Genomic DNA, 21,553 nt, shown 5'->3' with positions numbered 1-21,553 from the left:
AGCGTATCAACTTGTATGCTTGTATGTCTCCAGCACAGTAAATTCGAAGCGTACACTGGAGATAATCCCGCGAGATCGTTGCTCGCTGAGCCCGAAAAACTTGCATAGGAAGTTGATAGGATTTATCGCAACAGCGTTCCCGTGAGCGACTCACAAGAGAATAATGCCTTATACCAGCAAGCAGTTGAGTATCACATTTGTAAGCTGCCACTCAATAGAGAAGCAAAAGCTCCGTGTTGCCTCTAATGGGGGAGTTCCACGCTGCAGCTCACAATACATGCGACTTGGACTACCAACTGCAGTGGAACATACCAACTTCCTTTCAATATTCGAGTGGGTATGATGCTCACTTTCCCGTTAAACACTTGGGTGATTTCAGGTTGAAGGATGATAAGGTCAGTGTCATTAATGACACCATTGATAAGTACATTGTATTTTCCGAGAGAATCATGCCAAGAACATTGCTGTGATTTCCGTAATTGATTTGCTCCTTACACACCACATCACTTCACAAGGTTGCTAAGATGATGCATCAGGATGACATGCATAGCACCAGAGCCACATGTCCGGATGCAAGGTGTCAGTTTGAGACAAGAAGGGCATCCTCCCATTTAAATACCTGGGTTTGATGAAAAGACGCCATGAAATCAAATTGCTTGACATAACGGCATTCTTCACCTGCTGCTGCTAGTTCCCGTTTCGCATATATGTACACACACATAGAAAAAATGATCAGAAAGAAATGACTTTTTTTTAATGGCTCTGAGCACTATGGGACTTAACATCTGAGGTCATCAGTCCCCTAGAACTTAGAACTACTTAAACCTAACTAACCTAAGGACATCACACACATCCATGCCCGAGGCAGGATTCGAACCTGCGACCGTAGCAGTCGTGCGGTTCCAGACTGAAGCGCCTAGAACCGCTCGGCCACAACGGCCGGCAAGAAATGATTGAAATGTAAACACTGAGTATAGAAAGATCAGAAAACAAATGTCAATACTGTATATATTAAATGATGATGAAACCAATGAGAAAGAAAACATAAATATTGTACAAAAGGGTAACAAATGTATATAGAAACAAAATGGGAAATGTAGTGTTTGAGTTCCTGTTCACTACACTAACTAGCTATAGTGTACACAAATGTAACTGGTAGCCATAAATCATCAGAAATACTTTTGCTGTGTGTGTGTGTGTGTGTGTGTGTGTGTCTGTGTGAGAGAGAGAGAGAGAGAGAGAGAGAGTGTGTTTGTGTGTTTGTGTGTGTATATCTGTGTAAGAAAAAATTTGGCTATGTAGCTAGCTTTGCAAATTACCATCCATAAGAAAAAATTGCTTTGCAAGAAACCACTGAGATATATGTCATCACAAACAAACAGCTTTGTAAATAAAAGAACAAAAATAAACAAAAAAATTTGTAATAATTGTACTGTAAAAACAGAATTTTTTAATAATAAACGATAAAATTAATTCGTTATATTAATGTTATTATTTTAAAGTACTGCCAGTACAGGACTAGTGTTAATAATAGTTTATATATCACTCCTTATGATTATCAGACATCAAATGGACAGGCCTACACAGTTGTGCTAGTTATAAATGGCGATAAGGGGAGGAGGGGAAGCTTGTACTTTATTGGTCCAAGGTGTTCCGCTCCTTTAATGTGTTCTAATTGGTGCAGGGGTTCCCACCACTTGTTTATCGAATGACCAGCCTTATCAAATGACTAGCCCTTCTACCTAAGGTGTATGGGTAGAACGACATGATTAGTATCGAGTTACATCATTATGTTCAATATAACTCACATCCCCTGGATGACCTTGATCAATTCCTGGCTCTTCCCTGGAGTATGGGGAGGAGAGTGGGGGATGACCAGCGGATGTGCAACTTTGTACCCCCTTGTCTTATGCATAATCTTGAAATGAAAAACCCGTTATTGTCGATACTGGGCCAGAACATACGGTGATAACCGACTGCTTCTCAGTTACGGTGTTACCATATTTTCGGAAGTGATGTGTCGCCCGATGTTTACGTGGGATCGTACCTGCCCTACTATACTACATCCATCATCCTTTTTCTTCAGGTTGTGTGCAAGTCCTATTTCCACTGCTTACCTTACTACATAATCCCAAAAGAAAGAAGCTGTAAGCTGCAGGCAGTAATTTAACGTGGATGTAATCCGCGGAAAGGCGAAAGAAGAGAAAGCAAGTGCTCAGCCCCATGTCAGCTAAAGAGTGCGTCGGATTGGAAGCTGGGTTTCGCTTCATCTATCTTACACAATGTATGTGGTGGATCCTGTACAAAATTTACCACAGATTTGTAAAGACCACCGCAAATTCAAGTAGCTTACCTTCCTTGACAGTCCCGTAAAGACAATTCGAATTTCACCTCACACAATATTTCTTCATTATCCTGGAATTTATGTCAAACATTTCGCACCTACGGAATAAAGATCTTAAACATCTATGTCTTCTTTCTGTGATCGATCTGACATTCAGGCTTGTGTACCATTCGTAATCTGATGATGTGAGAATTAGCTTCCCTGTGTAGAGGGCATATGTAACCTGGTGGCTGCCAGAGACAGGAACTAGATGGGCCGTGAGACCAGCATTCTGAGGATCTTCACAGACTGCGAGGGATAATGGCCACAGCTTTAAATCTGCACGAGTGTCCTTAATGGTACAGTGAATGCAATTGAAACACGGCTTGCCTACATCTGTTTTTGGGATGGGGTGTAGGGAGAGGGAGTGATTCTTCTGACTGGACTGGTGCGGCCCGCCACAGGTTCCTCTTGTGTAATATCCTCCACATTTCAGAGTAGTACTTGTACACTAAGTCCTTAATTATTTGTAGGATTTATTCCTATTTCTCTCTTCCTCTACAGTGCATAACCTCTTCAGCATCCTCATGCACTAGAGACGTTATTGCTTTATTTCTTAACACGCGTCCTATCATTTTGTCTCTACTTCGTGTCAATGTCTCCCACATGTTCCCCTTCTCGTCGATTTTGTGGACAACCTCCTAATTTGTTGTCTTATCAGTTAACCCAGTTTTAACAGCCTCTTACAGTACCTCATTTCAAATGCTGTGGTTGCTTTCCTTGTCATTTTTGCCCCAGTTCATGAGTCATTTTCATACATTCCTGTGTTCTAAATTTACATTCTTCAAATTAAGGAAGGTTAGCAGTAGTATACATCTTTTGGCCAGGAACGGCCTCTTTGGTTATGCTAGCCTGCTTTTCATATCCTGCTTGTTTTGTCTGACACTTATTATTTTGCCTCCAAGACAGAGAATTCCTTCACTTCGATTACTTCATGGTCCCCACTTTTATATTAAGTTGATTGCTAATCTCGTTTCTAGCACCCCTCATTACTTTCGTCTTTCTTCGTTTTACTCTCTTTGTCAGTCCATATTGTGTACTCAGTCCACTGAACAGGTCCTACAGTTCGTACTAACTTTCACTGAGGTTAGAAATGTCTTCATGAATCTTATAACTGACATGCTTTCATCCTCAGTTATTGTCTTACTAATGAACTTTCATTTTATTTCGTCATTTTTTTATGTTACATCGAGCTACATCCCTTTCAACACGAACACTACGTTCTTAATCTTCATTCTCATTTTTCTGTCTTTGTTCTTCTACACTCGTCTTTCCTCAAAGCCAACACCGATTTTCGTGATAATTTCGAACTTCGCGCTCCACTTTACGTTGTCGAAAGTTTTTCTGTGTCAATAAAACCTGTGGAAGTGTCTTGATTTTTCTTGTGTCTTGCTTCCATTCTCTGGTGCCTTTACATTTCCTACTACCAAACTAATCATCATTTAACAGACGTTCAATTTTCTTCTTCTTTCTTCCGTATATAACTATTGTCAGTAACATGGATGTATGAGCTGTTAATCTGTTTTTACGATAGTTCTCAGACTCATTAGCCCTGGTTTTTTTCAGGACTTTGTGAATGATATTTTTCTGGTAGTCTGATAGCATATCTCCAGACTCAATATTCTACAAACCTACTTGAATAGATGTTTGGTGGTCTCTTCTCCGAATTATTTTGTAAATTCCGAAGTAATGTTATCTTCACCTTCCGTCTTACTTCATCGCAAGTAGAAAGAGGTCTGTTAAAGTCTGGCTCTAATACTGGTTCTCATGTCTCTTATATCCACCCCAATTCCTCCTCCATCACGTCTCAGGCATCTCCATCACGTTGTATATAGCTTTCCACCAACCCGCTCTCTCCTTTGAGTTTCACTACGGAAATACTCTTGCACACTTAACGTTGTCGCCTTTGCTTCTTATTGTTCCTAAATCGTGTTGACTCTTCTATATGCTATATCAGTCCTTCCAACTACCATTCCTTTTTCGACGTCTTCGCATTTTTCCTGTAGCCATTTCATCTTGGCTACCTACCAGTTTCCACTTGTTTCGTTCCTAAGTGATTTACATTACTGTATTCCTATTTTTTCCTGAACATCTTCATGCATTCATCTTTCGGCGATCAACAGAAATATTTCTTCCCTTTTAGATTTGGCTTCCCTTCACGTCTTATTTCGTTCCTGGGTGATTTATATTGCTGTATTCCCGTCTTTTTTTAGACTTTTTTGTTTCTTCATCTTTCGTGAATCTATTGAAGAACCCAATATTTCTTCGCAGTTACGTTTCTCACACCCATATTTGTCTGCTAAAACTCTGTGATTGCCCTTTTTAGGGGTGTCCAATTCATTATCTTTCACTAAACTGCGCAATAACTATCGCGCTATTTGCATCCTTAGAGGACTTCAATCGCACCTCATCCTTCCTCAGCATTTCAGTGATTTTTCCGTACGATTCTCTTAAACTTCAGTCTCTCCTTCACCATTAGTGCATTGTGATCTGACTCTATGTCTTTCTCCCGAATACGCCTTACAATCCAATATCTGATTTTGGAATCTCTGAACCACAAGTAATCCAGCTGCAATCTTGTCCTGTCTCCAGACGTTTCCCAAGTGTACTTCCTCCTCTTGTTATTTTTGAACATTGTATTCGCTAGTACATCTCCCGTTGCACGCAAAACTTGATTTCTTGTGATTGCAGATCAGCTGCGTCAAAAACTCCATCAGTGGCGTATGGTGGACGCGGTTCTAAATCATGTGCTTGTCAAGTAAGGAACAGGTCCTGAAGACGAACGATCGAGACTAAATGCAGGCTTCAGAAACGAGGCACCAGTGCAAGTATAGTGCTTATAGTAAACTGTATCTCAGTACCGGCGAAGAAAAAATAAAAGTTTCCACAATGAATGAACAAAACCGAAGTGCATTTGCCAACGTAGCATAGCTATATCGGCGTAATTGTACGAAAATTATTGGTGAATGTCAAGCAGGACGTGTAAACATTTAACTCATGTGATGAAGACAATAAGAGAATTGTGTGTAAGAGTCCATTGCAATGATGTACACGTACCAGATCTCAGGGGGAAATTTTGTGGTTATTACCGGCGTGTGTGATGCGTGTGTGATTAAATTCGTATTGTTAGATGTATCATAAAATATTATCAATATAAAACTAGCGTATAAGAAAAACACCAGGACGTAATACAATACAGATAACAAACTCTGCATATGGTGATATTTTGCAAATACGCAACACATGTACAGGGGTTAGATAAAAGGGAAACAGCGCTAGAAGTGCTTGGCTTGGCTTCAACATAAGTGCAAGTGATAGCGAAGTCTGAAAGTTACGTAGATTTATTTGACAACTAATGGCACCTGTGCAATTTCCTCAATACGTAGCACATGGCAGTCGTGGACAGAACTTTCTTCAGTGTAGTTGTGAGTATTTTATGTCGGAGCTGAGGGAATTCGAACATGGGCAAATTTTTGGTGCTCGAATTGTGGGTGTTTGCGTAACCAAGGAAGCCAACATGTATGTTGCTTCAAGATACACCGTAATGAAGATTTATTCGGGATACAGGGAAAGCGGAAAGACATCATCCGCTAAGTCACAACGTGAACGAAATTGTGTGTTGAATGATCATGACAGACGGTCATTGAAGAGGATTGTGACGAAAAATAAGAAGGCAAAAGCGGAAAAAGTCGCGGCAGAACTGAATGTCTCACTCGCGAATTCTGTGAGGAACAGAGTAATATGAAGGGAACTCCATATGCAGGGAGATACAGGGCGAACTGAAATTCTACAACCACTCACCAGTGATGGAAACGCCGTACGAGGAAGACGTCGTGCGGAGGCCATAAAACTTGGGCTATGGAGCAATGGAAGAGTGTGATTTTGTCGGATGAGTCTTGTTTCTCACTGTTTCCGGATTCTGGCCGTGTTTACGTCCCAAAAATGACACTTGGCGGTGTTCTTACGAGGGCCCAATGGTTACTCGGCAAAGTCGCATTATTGCAGAGGATTATGTGACCACTTTGGTTCATCAGGTCCATCCCATTGTACAGTGATTGTTTCACATTGGTGATGCCATGTTTCAAGATACATCTCGCATCGCCCAGAACTGGTTTTATGGTCTCGAGGATAAATTATCGCATCTCCCCTGTCCACCACAGTAACAAGATCTTCAGCTTTTGTGGTTTACTTTGTACAGGAGGGTGTGTGATTGCTATTCGCCTCCATAATGGTTACTGTAACTTGTCACTGTTTTGCAGGAACAAAGGTATAAGATTCCGTTGAAAACCATAAAACACCTGATTCGTCCATTCCAGATGACTGTAATCTGTTTTGAGTACCCACAGTTTTCCTACACCGCATTAGACATGGCAATGTGATGTGTCTGTGGTTCTTCCACATTTATGTCCAGCCTGTGTAAGTGTTTAACGAAGAAGAAATAAAGTATCATATTTCCCGTTAGATCTCATCTGCCCATCCCATCAACCCAGTCTCGACCGTGGATTTAGCAGCTGTTAGTGTGGCTGGTAAATACTTCATTTTCCAAATAAGTATTCACACAGATACATGGAAGTGATATCCGAATGCTGCGGTAAACGTCTTTTGCCAGACAGAAGTGCAGCATCAGTCAGCAGTATACCTTGCGGCATCATAGCTCGCCAACACTAGTGGACCAGCGTCGCTAGTTACATAGTCTGTATATCTCGTAGTGGACATAATGGAAAACTCGTGTTCATACGTCGAACCAGGTACTTTAACGACTGTAACTATTTCCTATTCTGGGAACAGAAGTTATATGTTTTGGGGCATGTAAGATGTCTCAAATATCTGCGGCAAAAATTATTACTACAGGATCCTTACTGAATAATTTTGGACACGAAAACTGCATCAGTCAGCGAGGTGGTCAACACACTGAACTCGCTTTCGGGAGGATGCTGGTTCATGTCCCCGTTCGGCCATCCAGTTTTAGTTTTTCCTTGATTTCGTTAAATTCGCTGGGACGGTTCCTGTCAAAAGGACACACCCATCCTCAATCTGCGCTTGTGCTCCGTCTATAATAACGTGATCGTCGACTGGACCTTAAATTGTGATCTTCCTTCCATTTATTACATCTAGAACACAGGGACGATGGGGAAATATCTGTAGCAGAAAATTAGGCCTGATCTGTAACACTGACAAGATTCATACTGTGGTATGACACGGTCATGTATGTTCGTATTTGACAGATGAAGTAGTGAATGCTCTGCGACAGAGCTTAAAATCTAGCCGTGACGTCCAGCATGCCTACCGTTTTCGTGATTGAGGCTTGTGGCAGATTTGTGGAATAATGGTAAAAAAATACTGGATTTTTTCATATATGAGTCGAAGTACCAATGCTTGTACACCTAGGTGGTCAAGGTTCTACCATAAAGGAACACGGTGTAGGTTAAAATACTCTGTAACCGTCAGAAATACACCACTGACGCACATTACAGCCACTTGCTTAATAACATGCTGGTCTCCTTTGGAACGGAGTACAGCAGCAATACTGCGTGGTGCGGATTCCACAAGTCCTCGGTCGGTGGTAGGTTTCCACAGGTTCGTGCACCAGATATCTACGCACAGGTTAAGCTAGCCTCGGCGATATATGGCGCATGTTGGAGCCCAATAGCTCGCCAAAAGTGTTCCACTGGTTTCAGACCAGGTGAAATCGCTGGCGAAGCTATCTACATGAGTCCCGTAGCGCTTTCCAGAAAGCTCTTTAGCACGATTCTGGCCTTGTAACATGGGTAGTTACTCTGATGGAAATTGCCTTCATCATCGGGGAAGACATGTACAGCTATCACAGTGCCTTCGGTCACTACCACAGGTCGAGTGGAAGTCCAGGTGAGTGACCCTGGCGGCCTAATACTATCCCCAGCGGTCAGTGTGAGTCATCTGAACATGCGACACGTTTTCATTGGCCCACAGTCCAATCACGATGACACTCTGTCCACTGCAATCATAATGATGGCACTGTGTCAACATGGAAACGCATAAGGTTTGTCTGCTGCAGAAACACATGGGAATCATAGTGCACTGAACAGGCTACTCGAAACAATCTGTGCTGCGTCAGAGCGTCTCCTGACCGCCGCCTGCCCTGCTTCAGAGGGTGGTCAAGTGTCCGTCCTCCATGTCTTATGATGAGGTTTGGACATACACCGTGTCACCTATTCTTGTTTCACCACGTTCCAAGAACTTTCCATGGATATATTGCAGAGCAGAATAGTAATTATGTCTAGGACTAAAATTTTGTTAGAACTGGCACAGTCAACGCTAAGTGTAACATGCCTGCTAGGTGTGCTGTGGTGGTGTAAACGATGTCAACATTGGGAGTGCAGAAGTAAGATACAGGCAGGGAGCTTAAATCCTCATACTGTGCGAGAGAGGACGCCAGAACACACCTGATGCAGCACTTGGACAACAAGACCAAGTAGATACAAAGGTCTTCAGTAACTACATTAAACATTAGGCCAGCCAAGAGCCCTGACAAGCTCAGAATACGGGAGCACATTTGGTACATGCGTGGGGGGAATCATATCATCAACTGCTATACAACCCTAGCCTCCCTTAAACTCATTCTTAGCATTAGACCATTACATATCCAACACCTTGATGGAAGCACAGCTGCAGAATGCCTGGTGAGTTCAACGTTGTATCTACAGCCGCTGCCACTTGGAGTCCACTACTCTAAGTCCACATGAGAGAAATCTGTGAGCAGCACTCCTGTCAGTCACAACAGTGAGTGACTGAAGACGAGGGCTGCACGAAAATAGCAAAGCAGTTTCGCCGTTTCCGAAATGAAATGCGCGTTCCAAAGTGCTGGGTCAAAAGAACCTGTCATTTGTAGGAGTCGCTTGTGTCAATGGAAGTCCCCATTTGTGGCCTTTATCATCGCTGGAATGACATTCCATTCGTCCCTGCTCCACTTACATACACTACTGGCCAATAAAATTGCTACACCATGAAGAAATGCAGATGATAAACGGGTATTCATTGGACAAATATATTATACTAGAACTGACTTGTGATTACATTTTCACACAATTTGGGTGCATAGATCCTGAGAAATCAGTACCCAGAACAACGTCCTGTGGCCGTAATAACGACCTTGATATGCCAGGGCATTGAGTCAAACAGAGCTTGGATGGCGTGTACAGGTACAGCTGCCCATGCAGCTTCAACACGATACCACAATTCATCAAGAGTAGTGACTGGCGTATTGTGACGAGCCAGTTGCTCGGCCACCATTGACCAGATGTTTTCAGTTGGTGAGAGATCTGGAGAATGTGCTGGCCAGAGGAGCAGTCGAACATTTTCTGTTTCCAGAATGGCCCGTACAGGACCCGCAACATGCGGTCGTGCATTATCCTGCTGAAATGTAGGGTTTCGCAGGGATCGAATGAAGGGTAGAGCCACGGGTCGTAACACTTCTGAAATGTAACGTCCACTGTTGAAAGTGCCGTCAATGCGAACAAGAGGTGACCGAGAGGTGTAACTAATGGAACCCCATATCATGACGCCTGGTGATACACTAGTATGGCGATGACGAATACACGCTTCCAATATGCGTTCACTGCGATGTCGCCAAACACGGATGTGACGATCATGATGCTGTAAACAGAACCTGGATTCATCCGAAAAAATGACGTTTTACCATTCGTGCACCCACATTCGTCGGTGAGTAAATCATAGCAGGCGCTCATGTCTGTGGCGCAGCGTCAAGGGTAACCGCAGCTGTGGACTCCAAGCTGATAGTCCATGTTGCCGCAAACGTCGTCGAACTGTTCGTGCAGATGGTTGTTGTCTTGCAAACGTCCCCATCTATTGACTCAGGGATCGAGACGTGGCTGCACGATCCGTTACAGCCATGTGGATAAGATGCCTGTCATCTCGACTGCTAGTGATACGAGGCCGTTGGGATCGAGCACGGCGTTCCGTATTACCCTCCTGAACCCACTGATTGCATATTCTGCTAACAGTCATTGGATCTCGACCAACGGGATTAGCAATGTCGCTATACGATAAACAGCAATCGCGATAGGCTACAATCCGACCTTTATCAAAGTCGGAAACGTGATGGTACGCATTTCAGCTCCTTACACGAGGCATCACAACAACGTTTCACCAGGCAACGCCGGTCAACTGCTGTTTGTGTATGAGAAATCGGTTGGAAGCTTTCCTCGTGTCAGCACGTTGTAGGTGTCGCCACCGGCGCCAACCTTGTGTGAATGCTCTGAAAAGCTAATCATTTGCATATCACAGCATCTTCTTAGTGTCGGTAAAATTTCGCGTCTGTAGCACGTCTTCTTCGTGGTGTAGCAATTTTAATGGCCAGTAGTGTATTTGCCTTACTGCGTCGCTTGCCTGCAATGCCACCAGGTCGCAGTTTCGCTGTGGAAAGTGGTCACAGTGTTTTGGCTCGTCAGTGATTTCAAGTGAGAAACACTACGCTATTTAGACAGGCTGGATCATGTTTAACTTCAAATGTGTGTGAATTCCTAAGGGACCAAACTGCTTACATCATCGGTCCCTAGACTTACACACTACTTAAACTTAACTTACGCTAAAAACAACCCACACGCCCATGGCCGAGGGAGGACTCGAACCTCCGGCGGGAGGGGCCGCCTCAAACCGCGCGGCCACTCCGCACGGCCTGGATCACGTACCGAGGATGTTAAATATGGCTTAGTCCACCACCTTCAGTGGTGGCTGATACGGCAGGCGACTCTGCGCCTCGGCGGCTCACCTGCGGCGCTGGCGAGGACCTCGGCGTCCTGGAGGTTCTGCAGCGCGGGCCCCGCGTAGAAGAGGCTGAGCGCGACGGCGCCGATGCCGAAGAAGACGCAGAACATGAGCAGCGCGCGCCGCCGCGCCTCGCGCAACGTGGCGGCGCGGCTGGCCGCGCGCAGCGGCGAGAAGGCGGCCACGCACGCCCGCACCCTCCACACCAGGCCGTCGACGCGCCGCCGCTGCCGCAGGAACACCAGCGCCTGCAAGGGCCGCCGCGTCAGCCTTCTGGCTTCACCCTGAACCACTTGGCGCAGGCTGACTCACCACTGCTGCAGGTCCTTCCCTGCTCCAGAAGAGACGACAGTCACGAGGTCATTCGACAAAATGCTAGTCCCTACAGCTTCGTCTATCGTCATTAACGTCACACCCGCAGTCGACCTCCACAGGAATGTTGCACGTCCATGCTGTGCCACCGGCGGCACCAATCGCGATGGTGTTCGGACCGTAGCGTCCCATAGTTGCGAGGCCCTGCGCATCAGGTACAAAATAAGGTCGCAAGGGACAAGCGCAGCAGTCACGTCTGAAATCAGATCGAGTCTACTCCTGCTCCCTGTGGACACAGTCGCCGCGTCACCGCCCAGCCCAGCTTATTTCAGACTCGTGTGTACCGAGTCTCAGGTTGTATTCGGTGAACAACGTTTGCAATAACTGCACTCAGAACATTCAGAGTGGACCATCTAAAGACTAGCCGTATGACACAGCTCAGTATCTTCAGCTGCTTCTGTCTTCATTATGGAAATCGAGAGTTACATTTGTATAAATAATTCTGCACATGTTTACTTCAGTCAAAGCAGTGGAGAGCTATAAGAGATAGGGGAACTCGGGGCAGAACGGGATAGCGGGGCACAATGGGAAATTGCTCTTTTCTAGACTGGACATGTTGCAACCTGTTGTGTGGGCATGTAACTATTTTTCCGAATGGAAGGGAAGTGAGGGCAGCCATTCTGATTTAGTTTGAAGTGCGAGATCTAAGTGAATTGCTGTCAGTCACGTTACCGCTTGCGTTGTTCTGACGTTTGGTGAATTTCAACGCCAGGTAAGCTGTTAATTGTTAATTGTGTACCCTAAAATGACACATCCCCTTAAAGTGCATGGCATTTGTTATACTTTAGTTATTTAATGCGTTTAAATACGTCAGTTATTACACTCCATAAAAGTTGTTAACCTCAAAAGTGCTCTTGGGGCGGAACGGGGCGGGGCAAAATGGGGTAGTGTCCCATTCTGCCCCGTCATATTTTGATGCAAGTAGAAAGCAAACCCAGCCTGGATGTTCACCGATGCCAGAATCTCCCGAACAACTCAGCTTTGCAGATATCGCCCGCGGCTGTCATTCCAATCCCACTAATCTGTCAAAATACTCGGCGGACTACAAGACGAAAAGGAAAAACGGTCGTATTAACAGATTCTCCTTGTAAGAAGGAACTGCAGAATGCTGTCGCACGTAAAGTGGGCCTACAGAAAGGAGGAGGGTGCACAAATATAAACAATGTCAGGACAGAGACGTCAGGTGCAGTGCAACTTAAGGCAAAAATATCAAACTGTACACCTAAAAAAAGCAAGACGACATCAAAGACCTCGTGCTGCGGTAAATAAAAGGGAGAAGATGATGGAGAAGAGGGAATCAGAGAGAGACGATCCTGAGTGTCTCTACTGTGGGGACCTCTACTCCGTTTCTAACGAGGGCTGGGTCGCATGCCAGAGTGGGTACACAATTCATGTGCTGGCATAGACAACGAAGATGAAGAGGAAATACTGCTTTGTGACTATTGTCGAAAGGGCTAGTAGTTAGTGGTTTGGTGGTTATTAAGCATTGTACATTTTTCAGAATGACATTAAAAAAAAATCATATTTTGAAGAATGACTTTTTAATTGTTTAAATTACACATTGCTTAGTCTGAATTGCCTGTTACACAACATTTTGTCATAGTTTAATACGATATTCGTAATTCAGATTCAACGTTTATGCAATAATTTAACAAAAAATACCCTTAGCCCATTCTGCCCCCTGGGTGGGGCGGAACGGGAAATATGCAAAACTTTCTTTGAAAAATTGTAAAAAATGCAAAATGTATTGTTTCAAGTGATTTTAAAATAAGGTACGTTAGGTTACACTACAAGGTGTTTTTTTATCACTTTAAGAAGTGTTTCCTTGTGTTCCCTTATTTTATAGAAATTGTTAAACATTAAGTATCCCGTTCCGCCCTTAGTTCCCCGAAGTATATTTCAGTACCAAATAAAGAGATGTGCCATTTGAATGTGTGTGTTAATGTAGCACACCTCCTTGTTCCCCTGCATCTACGAAAAGTGAACACAAGTCACTCCCGAGCGGAGGAAGCTGGTCACTCTGGAGCGCTGCAAATGGTGCAGAACTGGTGTACTGGGGTGCCAAATTACCCTCAGCCACTGAAGTAAGTCGTGGCAATGAAGTGATGTTGTATGTGTCACCCAGTTGTACGGATTCAGCACGGTAAGTTGGCGCAATACAGAGACGTGGCCGTATGACAAAGGAACTATTCTGTTTGGACGCGCCCATGACAACACTCTGAATAAAACTGCTCCACGTGCTGCTGTATCGACGCAAAGTGTCCGACGCATCTGCAGAAAATGGTGCATCCCTCGCAGCCGCGCACCGCAGAGTAAAAAGAGTGGTTTTAAAAAGATCCTGACTGGTGGCGACCAGCGACGAGTGTCACATGCAGGTTCGTCACAACTAGGCTCTGAGCAAATACCGCGAACGGAAGTGCACGCGACGGACGTGCGGGCCCGGGCACCACGCAGAAGTCCACTGCTCACAGCGGCTCACGCAGCTTTTCGTCTTCAAAGGACCGGAAACACAGCACTTGGACGACGTAGTGCAGTGAGCTCTGACGAGTTCCGATTCTGGCTCTTTTCTGATGCGTCAGCTGCATCGATGACCTAATGTAGCGTTTAACTTGTGATACGTAGAGTCTGTACTTGAGGCTGAAGGTGGGGTTTTGGGAGTGTTTTCTTACCAGGAATTTTGTGCCAAGTGCCTTTCCTCTCCTCCTTTTTCTTTGACAAAGCCATTGACAGTAGGATGGTGACACCATTGGAGTATCCGCCTGTGTTCTGGAACAGTCTGCACTTTTGCCTGATTTCTCCCCTCCAAGTCCCTTTATGACGCCATCAATGACATTGTGCATCGTTGACAAATTTCCACTATCCCGTGCATTGTTTTCAAGTTTCCCCTAACCTATGACCTCATGGGCTGCGCTGCGTACAAAACTGCGAAACTTCGAAGTAATCCAAATGTATCAAGCATAAAATTTAAAAAATGTAAGATGGCAGATACCAATATTAATAGGCTAATTGTCAGTTATGCAAAATATGTGAGAACCTAAGGTGCTATGGACTTAAACGAACTGGCAAATAAAATATGTTTACTTATATTATACCTGTAAGTGCCATGCTTTGATATACGTCATAGTTTTAAAATTATAGGCCATAAGCAAATTAAATTAGATTATACAATTCTCGACAGTACCATGTATTATGAAGTCAACGAAGCATAGGCACATCCACTACTTATTTCCTAACACATTTAATTTACAATACTCAGCGTTTCTGATAGTTACACTAAATTAATTTAAATCGACCATTAATAAAGGATTTTTCCTTGTGGTATGGTGCATGTATTGTAAATTTCTAGAGCATGAGGTGAGAGATCATGAAAGACGATTCAGAATAACTGACCACTTAAGATTCATGTTAACTTATAAATATGCCTCCTTTGTGTAAACCAGTGTTGCAAAAATATTTCAAAATGTAATTATTTAATGCCAAGGTAACTGTTATGATGATATAATGTGGTTTCTGCACAACGAACGACTGCTATATATTTCCCTAGTTTTAACGTCTCATTTGGTATAAATGAACGGTGACCACAAAACTTATTTTACTTGCAATAAATGGGGAAGTGTGACATCAGCTGCATAAGGGAGATGCGTCAGTTGTGCGTCATCTTTTGTGCTTCAGTTGTGGTTGCGACTGTCAGCGCTGAGTTTGAGATAGGCAATGCTGGAGAGAGATTTTGTGTGCCAACTAGGCTGCACCAAATGTGAAGCAGTATACTTTAAAGTCTGTTTAAGTTAATTTCTTGCCAACTAGAAACAATACTGACATTGCAAAATTGTTAAAGCTTCCGTGGCAACTTGTTGACGAAATGCCTGCTGACTTCCATCTCGCGTTCTTCGGCTGACATTGGTTTTATGATTTTTCTGACGTTTCATCAACACGAGTGTCTAGCATTGTAAAAGCTTCGACCCCACCAATGCTCGTCGCAGACGCGAGTCGAGCTGATTGTGTGCACCCGTCGCACCAACGTCCGACGACCTTTCTTTCGTCATTGTCGCTGTGATTCTTCCCTTGATACCTGCAATGGTCGTTCGCTGCTTCACAGGAATCCAGGATCCGTTCATCTTGAGGCTTTTCTCCTTCTTGTCAAAGCTACTGTCACTTTTATGGATTTCTCCGACATTCCTGAACAAGAGAGTGTGGTAGCTCTTCTGCACAGCAACAATTTCCGTGCCGGATAATTTTATGACATGGCCGGTTTTACAGAGCGCCTGCTGTGCCCCAGCAGATTTCTCTACCTGTCCCAACCTGCAATGTCGCTTATTTTCGGTGATTCTGGGGTTAATTGATGGTTCAGTCATTCCAAAGTAAAACTGGCCACAAGTACATGGAATGCGGCATATACCCGACACCTTGAGACCTTTAAACCTAAGATGTGGCACAGATATGTCAACTATACCTTTCTTGTGTATGTTTAGAAACTTCTTGGTGATTTCCTGAGACACCTAAATAGTCTCCATGTCAACATGAACTTCAGTATGGAGTTAGAAAAATACTAACAGATAATCTTTCTATATGTGATGGTTACGCAGGATGATGGGAACCTGGCCGGCCGGAGTGACCGAGCGGTTCTAGGAGCTACAGACTGGAACCGCGCGCCCGCTACGGTCGCAGGTTCGAATCCTGCCTCGGGCATGGATGTGTGTAATGTCTTTAGGTTAGTTAGGTTTAAGTAGTTCTAAGATCTAGGGTACTGGTGACCACAGCAGTTAAGTCCCATAGTGCTCAGAGCCATTTGAATCATTTTTGATGGGAACCTGGGACACAGCTTGTATTGAAAACCGACACACGCGGACTGACAGCTGCACAAACTTTTAAACAGGCGTGGTTAATACACTCGTAATGTAACCAAGACGCACATGCGATCCGCAGTATCTCAGACGCGAAATGCAACACGTAGAAAGCGTGCTGAGCAGCTATGGGTACAACATCAGTTACATAAGAAGTGTTACGGACTTGAACACATGGTGAAGTGACACATCGGAAGAAGAAATATCGGGCACAGCCTTTCTGCCATAAACTCCTAGAGCGACGGACGGAACCGGCCGTACATTACGCAAACACAGCACAAAAATTATTTTTTAACCGTTGCAGATCGGCAACGGAGAAGAAGTACCCCTTGCAATGCTTAGAATATACCGCATTCCATGTATATGTGGAGAAGTCTATGTTGGAATGACTAAACGATCAAGCAGTGATGTAGTTCAGTCCTTTATTCGACAGATTCTATCAACAAGAGTGGCTACTCATTGTATTTTGTATCGGAATCGGCGTATATTATGTCGAAATCAGTCAGATATATTCGAAATCAATGAATTAGTGCATCTTCACCGAAATCGCAGAATTTTGCCTCGAAGTCAACAAATTTGATTTCGAAAACATAGAAATTTGTGGTGAAATGAGAGCATTGTCCGTCGAAATCACTCACATCGTTTAGTCAGAGTGCACAGTAACTTCGGAAGGTGGGGAACAGATGTTAGTGAAAGGTTTTTCTACGCGAGCAACATAGATAGCAGAACAGGAGGAAATTAGTTGGTGTAGTTTTGATACGTGGCAGTGGTACCTAATGATAACCACGTTAAGCGGCTCTTTGTTAGGTACGAGGAAGCGGCCTGCAGGACAGATCCCCATGCCACCTCCACCCCGACCCTCTTACCAGTGGAACAACATCAGTATCGAGTTGCATGGGATGTGACCCAAAGAATTGTTTGTTAGCATCATTCAAGGCACGTCAGAATGGTGTTTAGTCTCATTCCTATAGTAATTACGTCACATAGTACAGCGTCAGTTCTGCGTTACATAGACTGGAAAACCTTTTTTAAGTTGAAAGTATCTGAAACGTGTGATTTTTGATCCGGTATGCCGTTCCTTGCTTTTCTAGAGTGAAGTATGTTCCACTGAAAGCATTCCGTGTTGAATCTGACGATTGCACACAACACGAAAATGTCGCCGTTAAATCACTGCTGACGAAACTCCTGCATCTCTAATGCCTCACAAAATATAGACTCCATCGCGTAGCTCCAAAAGGTGTGTTGTTATCGAGGTTACCGATTTCCACAGAATGTCTAAATCACGCAGATGTCCAGTAGCATACCAGATGCCTTCACAGCAGACGAATTTGATGGCAATATCCATGTGGTTCCTTCAACAAATTCACTACACATTTACGTCTACATCAGTGTAAAGTAGCGTTTTGTTTCTAAAGGTATCGATGTAGACTGTCCATTAAACTCCAATCATCCTTCATATAAACAGAAAGTTATCTATTGTTCAGACTAGTATTGCACTTTTAACTAATTTTTCAGTGACTTTTCACATAAGTTGTTAATGATTTACGTATAACGTAGGACATTTTACATTTGTAGTACATTTGTAAATGAAGACTGTTGAGGAATGTGAAGCTGTGGTCTGTTTATGAAAGATTTTTTAAGTCATCATCTATTGGAGGAATAGTAGGACTTCGATTTGCTACCTGAATGTTTTTTTGGCAAGCTCACTCGTTTCCACAGGATATCTAAATCATTTCTGACGAATGCTAATATGGCTACATTAACAATAGCTCTTGTGGGAGAAGTCTTTTGCAAGTCAGGATTACAACTGACAGGAGATAAGTACTAAAATGACCATGTGTGCAGACTTTGTATTACTCTGCAAGTCTGCTGGTTCGTGGGAGATTGAAATATGTTCGAGTGTTGTTGAACATTCAGATATTTTTATCATTGAACCTAGAGCTAAACAAGGTCTTGGGGGATTTTGATTTTACAAAGACTGTTCTGGAACATTTCAAGCTAAGTTCGGACTCTGGACATCTTATGTTAATTGAGAATATGTTGGGAATTTAAACAATTTGCATGTTAATCAGTAGCCATTTAAACTATATGACGCATGCTTTGGTTGTTTGTGTTGAGGAACTGAGTGCAGTGGATAACTTAAGGTATTACACCACTGATCCTACATGACACATCACCCCATAAATGTACGTGATACAGCAAAACTGTAACATATTCCACCCATCTTACAGAAAAATTATAACTAAATACAACATATAACAGGAAAATTGTAAGAAACTGCAAATGTGACAGAGAAAGTTAACAAATTGCAAATGTTACGATAACAAAATACTCCATACTACAACAAAAATATCATAAAATGTCCCTATTACAGCAAATATTTTAACAAAGTACCCATTAAACCACTTTGTTACAATAAATTTCGCTTGACACATGCAAGCTATAGAGTTTTTTGATAGTTGTAGGGCAAACCACAGACCACTTCTGCATGACTCACATACTGATCATACTAATAAGGGACAATTAAATCATGAAATACCATATCTTTTGCAAATAGTCAGTGCTGTTACTGGAGACATAATTGTATTCAGTAGGGTTTTTGCATGAAGTCTTGGTAAAAATATAAGGTGCCCTTTAAGATCGAATTCCAAGATGGCAGTCCAAGATGGCGGACCTTAGCACAGCTTTATGATAGCACAGATAGTGATCCTGGACATAATCGATGATGTCAGAATCCAATATGGCGATCCAGGATGGATGACCTGTTGATATGGTGCAGCCTGCAACATTAGCGCTCCAAAATAGTTGTTCCAGTTTCTTTGACGATGCAGTTGCATATCCCCACCAGTCATCTGAAGCATGCAGGGTAACTAGCCTTCAAATGGACTTGGCATTTCTGATCTGTACACTATACTGAAAGGTTGATCATTATGTACTGTCATCATAGACCTGCCACCTCCAGACAAAATAGACTCACTCACACATTCGACTGTAAGTAGTAACCGTTACGTCTGTCTCAATGTCCATTATTTTAATGTGTATATGTCTTCATGCCTTTCGTTTATTTGTACCTGAGCACAACAGCATCTTCATGTAGATGATGCACTGTCCAGTACATTTGAGTAACAACGGAAATGAAGTCATCACTCAGACACATTCTTAGACACAGCTCCCAACACAAGGAGTATAAATCAAGTCAGAACTCTACTGAATGTTTCCTGATTCTGAGCTCCCACTAACTGAAATGCCTGCACCATGTATTGGGCTGCAGCTAAGTCATGTCACAAATCTGCTACGTAGACCTCAAAGTGGATAATGTCTGTCAGGGTATGATAGTGAAGTTCACTGACATTGAAAGGGATAAACAGTGGAAAAAGCTGAAATACATCGACGATTTATGACAAACAACTCCTATCTTTAGCAGTAGCAACAGCAAATCCAGCATTTAAACGTTTCGGGGTCATATGTTGAAACTAACACCTAAAGACGCAGCACAATGCACATATTTAAAGTGTCCAAGTACTAGGAAACTGAGCGTCGTGTTTACTGGAATACGGATCTCCAATGCGATATTGAGTACATCATAAAGTGCTCTTCAATGGCGTTGTTGAAAACATGAAGTTTACAAGAAGAGAAGGGGGTATACAAGTGTGTAAGTTTATGGATGTCCATTATATCTGACAGTATTATTTCTATAAACAGAAATTTCATAAAAGCAGGGTTTACACACTACATACCTCCGTCTTTTAGTGCTCCAACTCGTTTGATTGCAATACAGGCTGAATTTAAGGCATACACAGAACAGTTATTAGGAATATATTGCACAGTTATGAATGGCGTGGATGTAGGAAAGAAAAGAATAACACTGTTTTATTTGCGATAGCTAACGAAGTTTAACAATGCACAAGAGTTGTTGTAGGCTGTGGACAGTAGAATGCAACACTACCTCAGAAAAATAGGTATGACACAGTTCCAGGACAGGACAGAAGCCAGATGAGCCAGTACGATTGGTGATATCCAGACAGGATAATACAGCACGTTACATATATGAGATAGTGTGGCGTGTATTCGAACACTATAAAGGGGTACGTAGCATGGCGTGGGGTGGCAGTCAAGGAGGGCAGACTCCCTCCTACATGCATTTTGTGTGGTTCACTCGTACATAATTTACTTTTTGAGCAACCACACTCCCCATACATTTTGTCTCCTGTAATAACGAACTACTAAGTCGAACAGCAACAATGGATGAACTGCTTAACCTCTCACTCCCTCTGATATCACAACAGTTGAGCTGTTAAGTTTCATCTTCGGTAAAATGTTGTAAGTCTCTTCGACATTGTAAGAACTTGTATTGTTAAGTGCCCCTCCCTCCCATCCTTTCTCTCTCTCGCTCTCTCTCTCTCTCTCTCTCTCTCTCTCGGGTAAAATGTTACACCTCTTGATCTCGTACGTTATTTGTAACCTGTGCAGAATTATTAAATTTACTTAATATCTTGGTGGAGCCATGTCGGTTGTTATCGCTGAAGCATCAAGTGCATCATCATCTGGGCAGCATGAGAGTGTCAGGGTTATCGACAATGTTCGCCGGTACAACCTCGAAGAGATGGAAATATTATTCTTTCCATGCAGTCACACTGCTGTTTCCACATGTTGTTGTTGTTGTCGTTGTTGTGGTCTTCAGTCCAGAGACTGGTTTGATGCAGCTCTCCATGCTACTCTAACCTGTGCAAGCTTCTTCATCTCGCAGTACCTACTGCAACCTACATCCTTCATCTTTTGGCCTCCCCTTTAATTTTTACCCTCCACACTGCCCTCCAGGTTGTACCACAAATTCCTCTTCTCCCCATTTATATTCAGTACCTCATCATTACTTATGTGATCTATCCATCTAATCTTCGGCATTCTTCTGTAGCACCACATTTCGAAAGCTTATATTCTCTTATTGTCTACGCTATTTATCGTCAAATGTTTCACTTCCATACATCGCTACACTCCATACAAATACTTTCAGAAACGACTACTTGACTTTCAAATCTATACTCGATGTTAACAAATTTCGCTTCTTCAGAAACGCTTACCTTGCCATTGCCAGTCTACGTTTTATATCCTCTGTACTTCGACCATCATCAGTTATTTTGCTTCCCAAATAGCAAAATTCATCCTCCTTTCAAGACACTGTCCATTCCGTTCAATT

The 21,553-nt window shown here is 43.1% G+C and overlaps 1 protein-coding gene across 1 annotated transcript in view; it reads right to left on the bottom strand.

Moving 5' to 3' along the window:
- Positions 1 to 21,553, bottom strand: part of LOC124612552 (odorant receptor Or2-like) — a 170,473-nt gene that overhangs the window by 109,375 nt on the left and 39,545 nt on the right. The window contains exons 3-4 of the mRNA XM_047140827.1: positions 11,344 to 11,430; positions 11,151 to 11,277 (exon numbers count right to left, since the gene is read on the bottom strand). Of these exons, the coding sequence (XP_046996783.1) occupies positions 11,151 to 11,277; positions 11,344 to 11,430 (214 nt within the window). The remainder of the gene's footprint in view (positions 1 to 11,150; positions 11,278 to 11,343; positions 11,431 to 21,553) is intronic.

This window comes from Schistocerca americana, chromosome 4 (genome assembly GCF_021461395.2).
Source record: "Schistocerca americana isolate TAMUIC-IGC-003095 chromosome 4, iqSchAmer2.1, whole genome shotgun sequence".
In the NCBI taxonomy this organism is placed as follows: Eukaryota; Metazoa; Arthropoda; class Insecta; order Orthoptera; family Acrididae; genus Schistocerca; species Schistocerca americana.
This window is presented reverse-complemented; position numbering and strand designations above follow the sequence as displayed.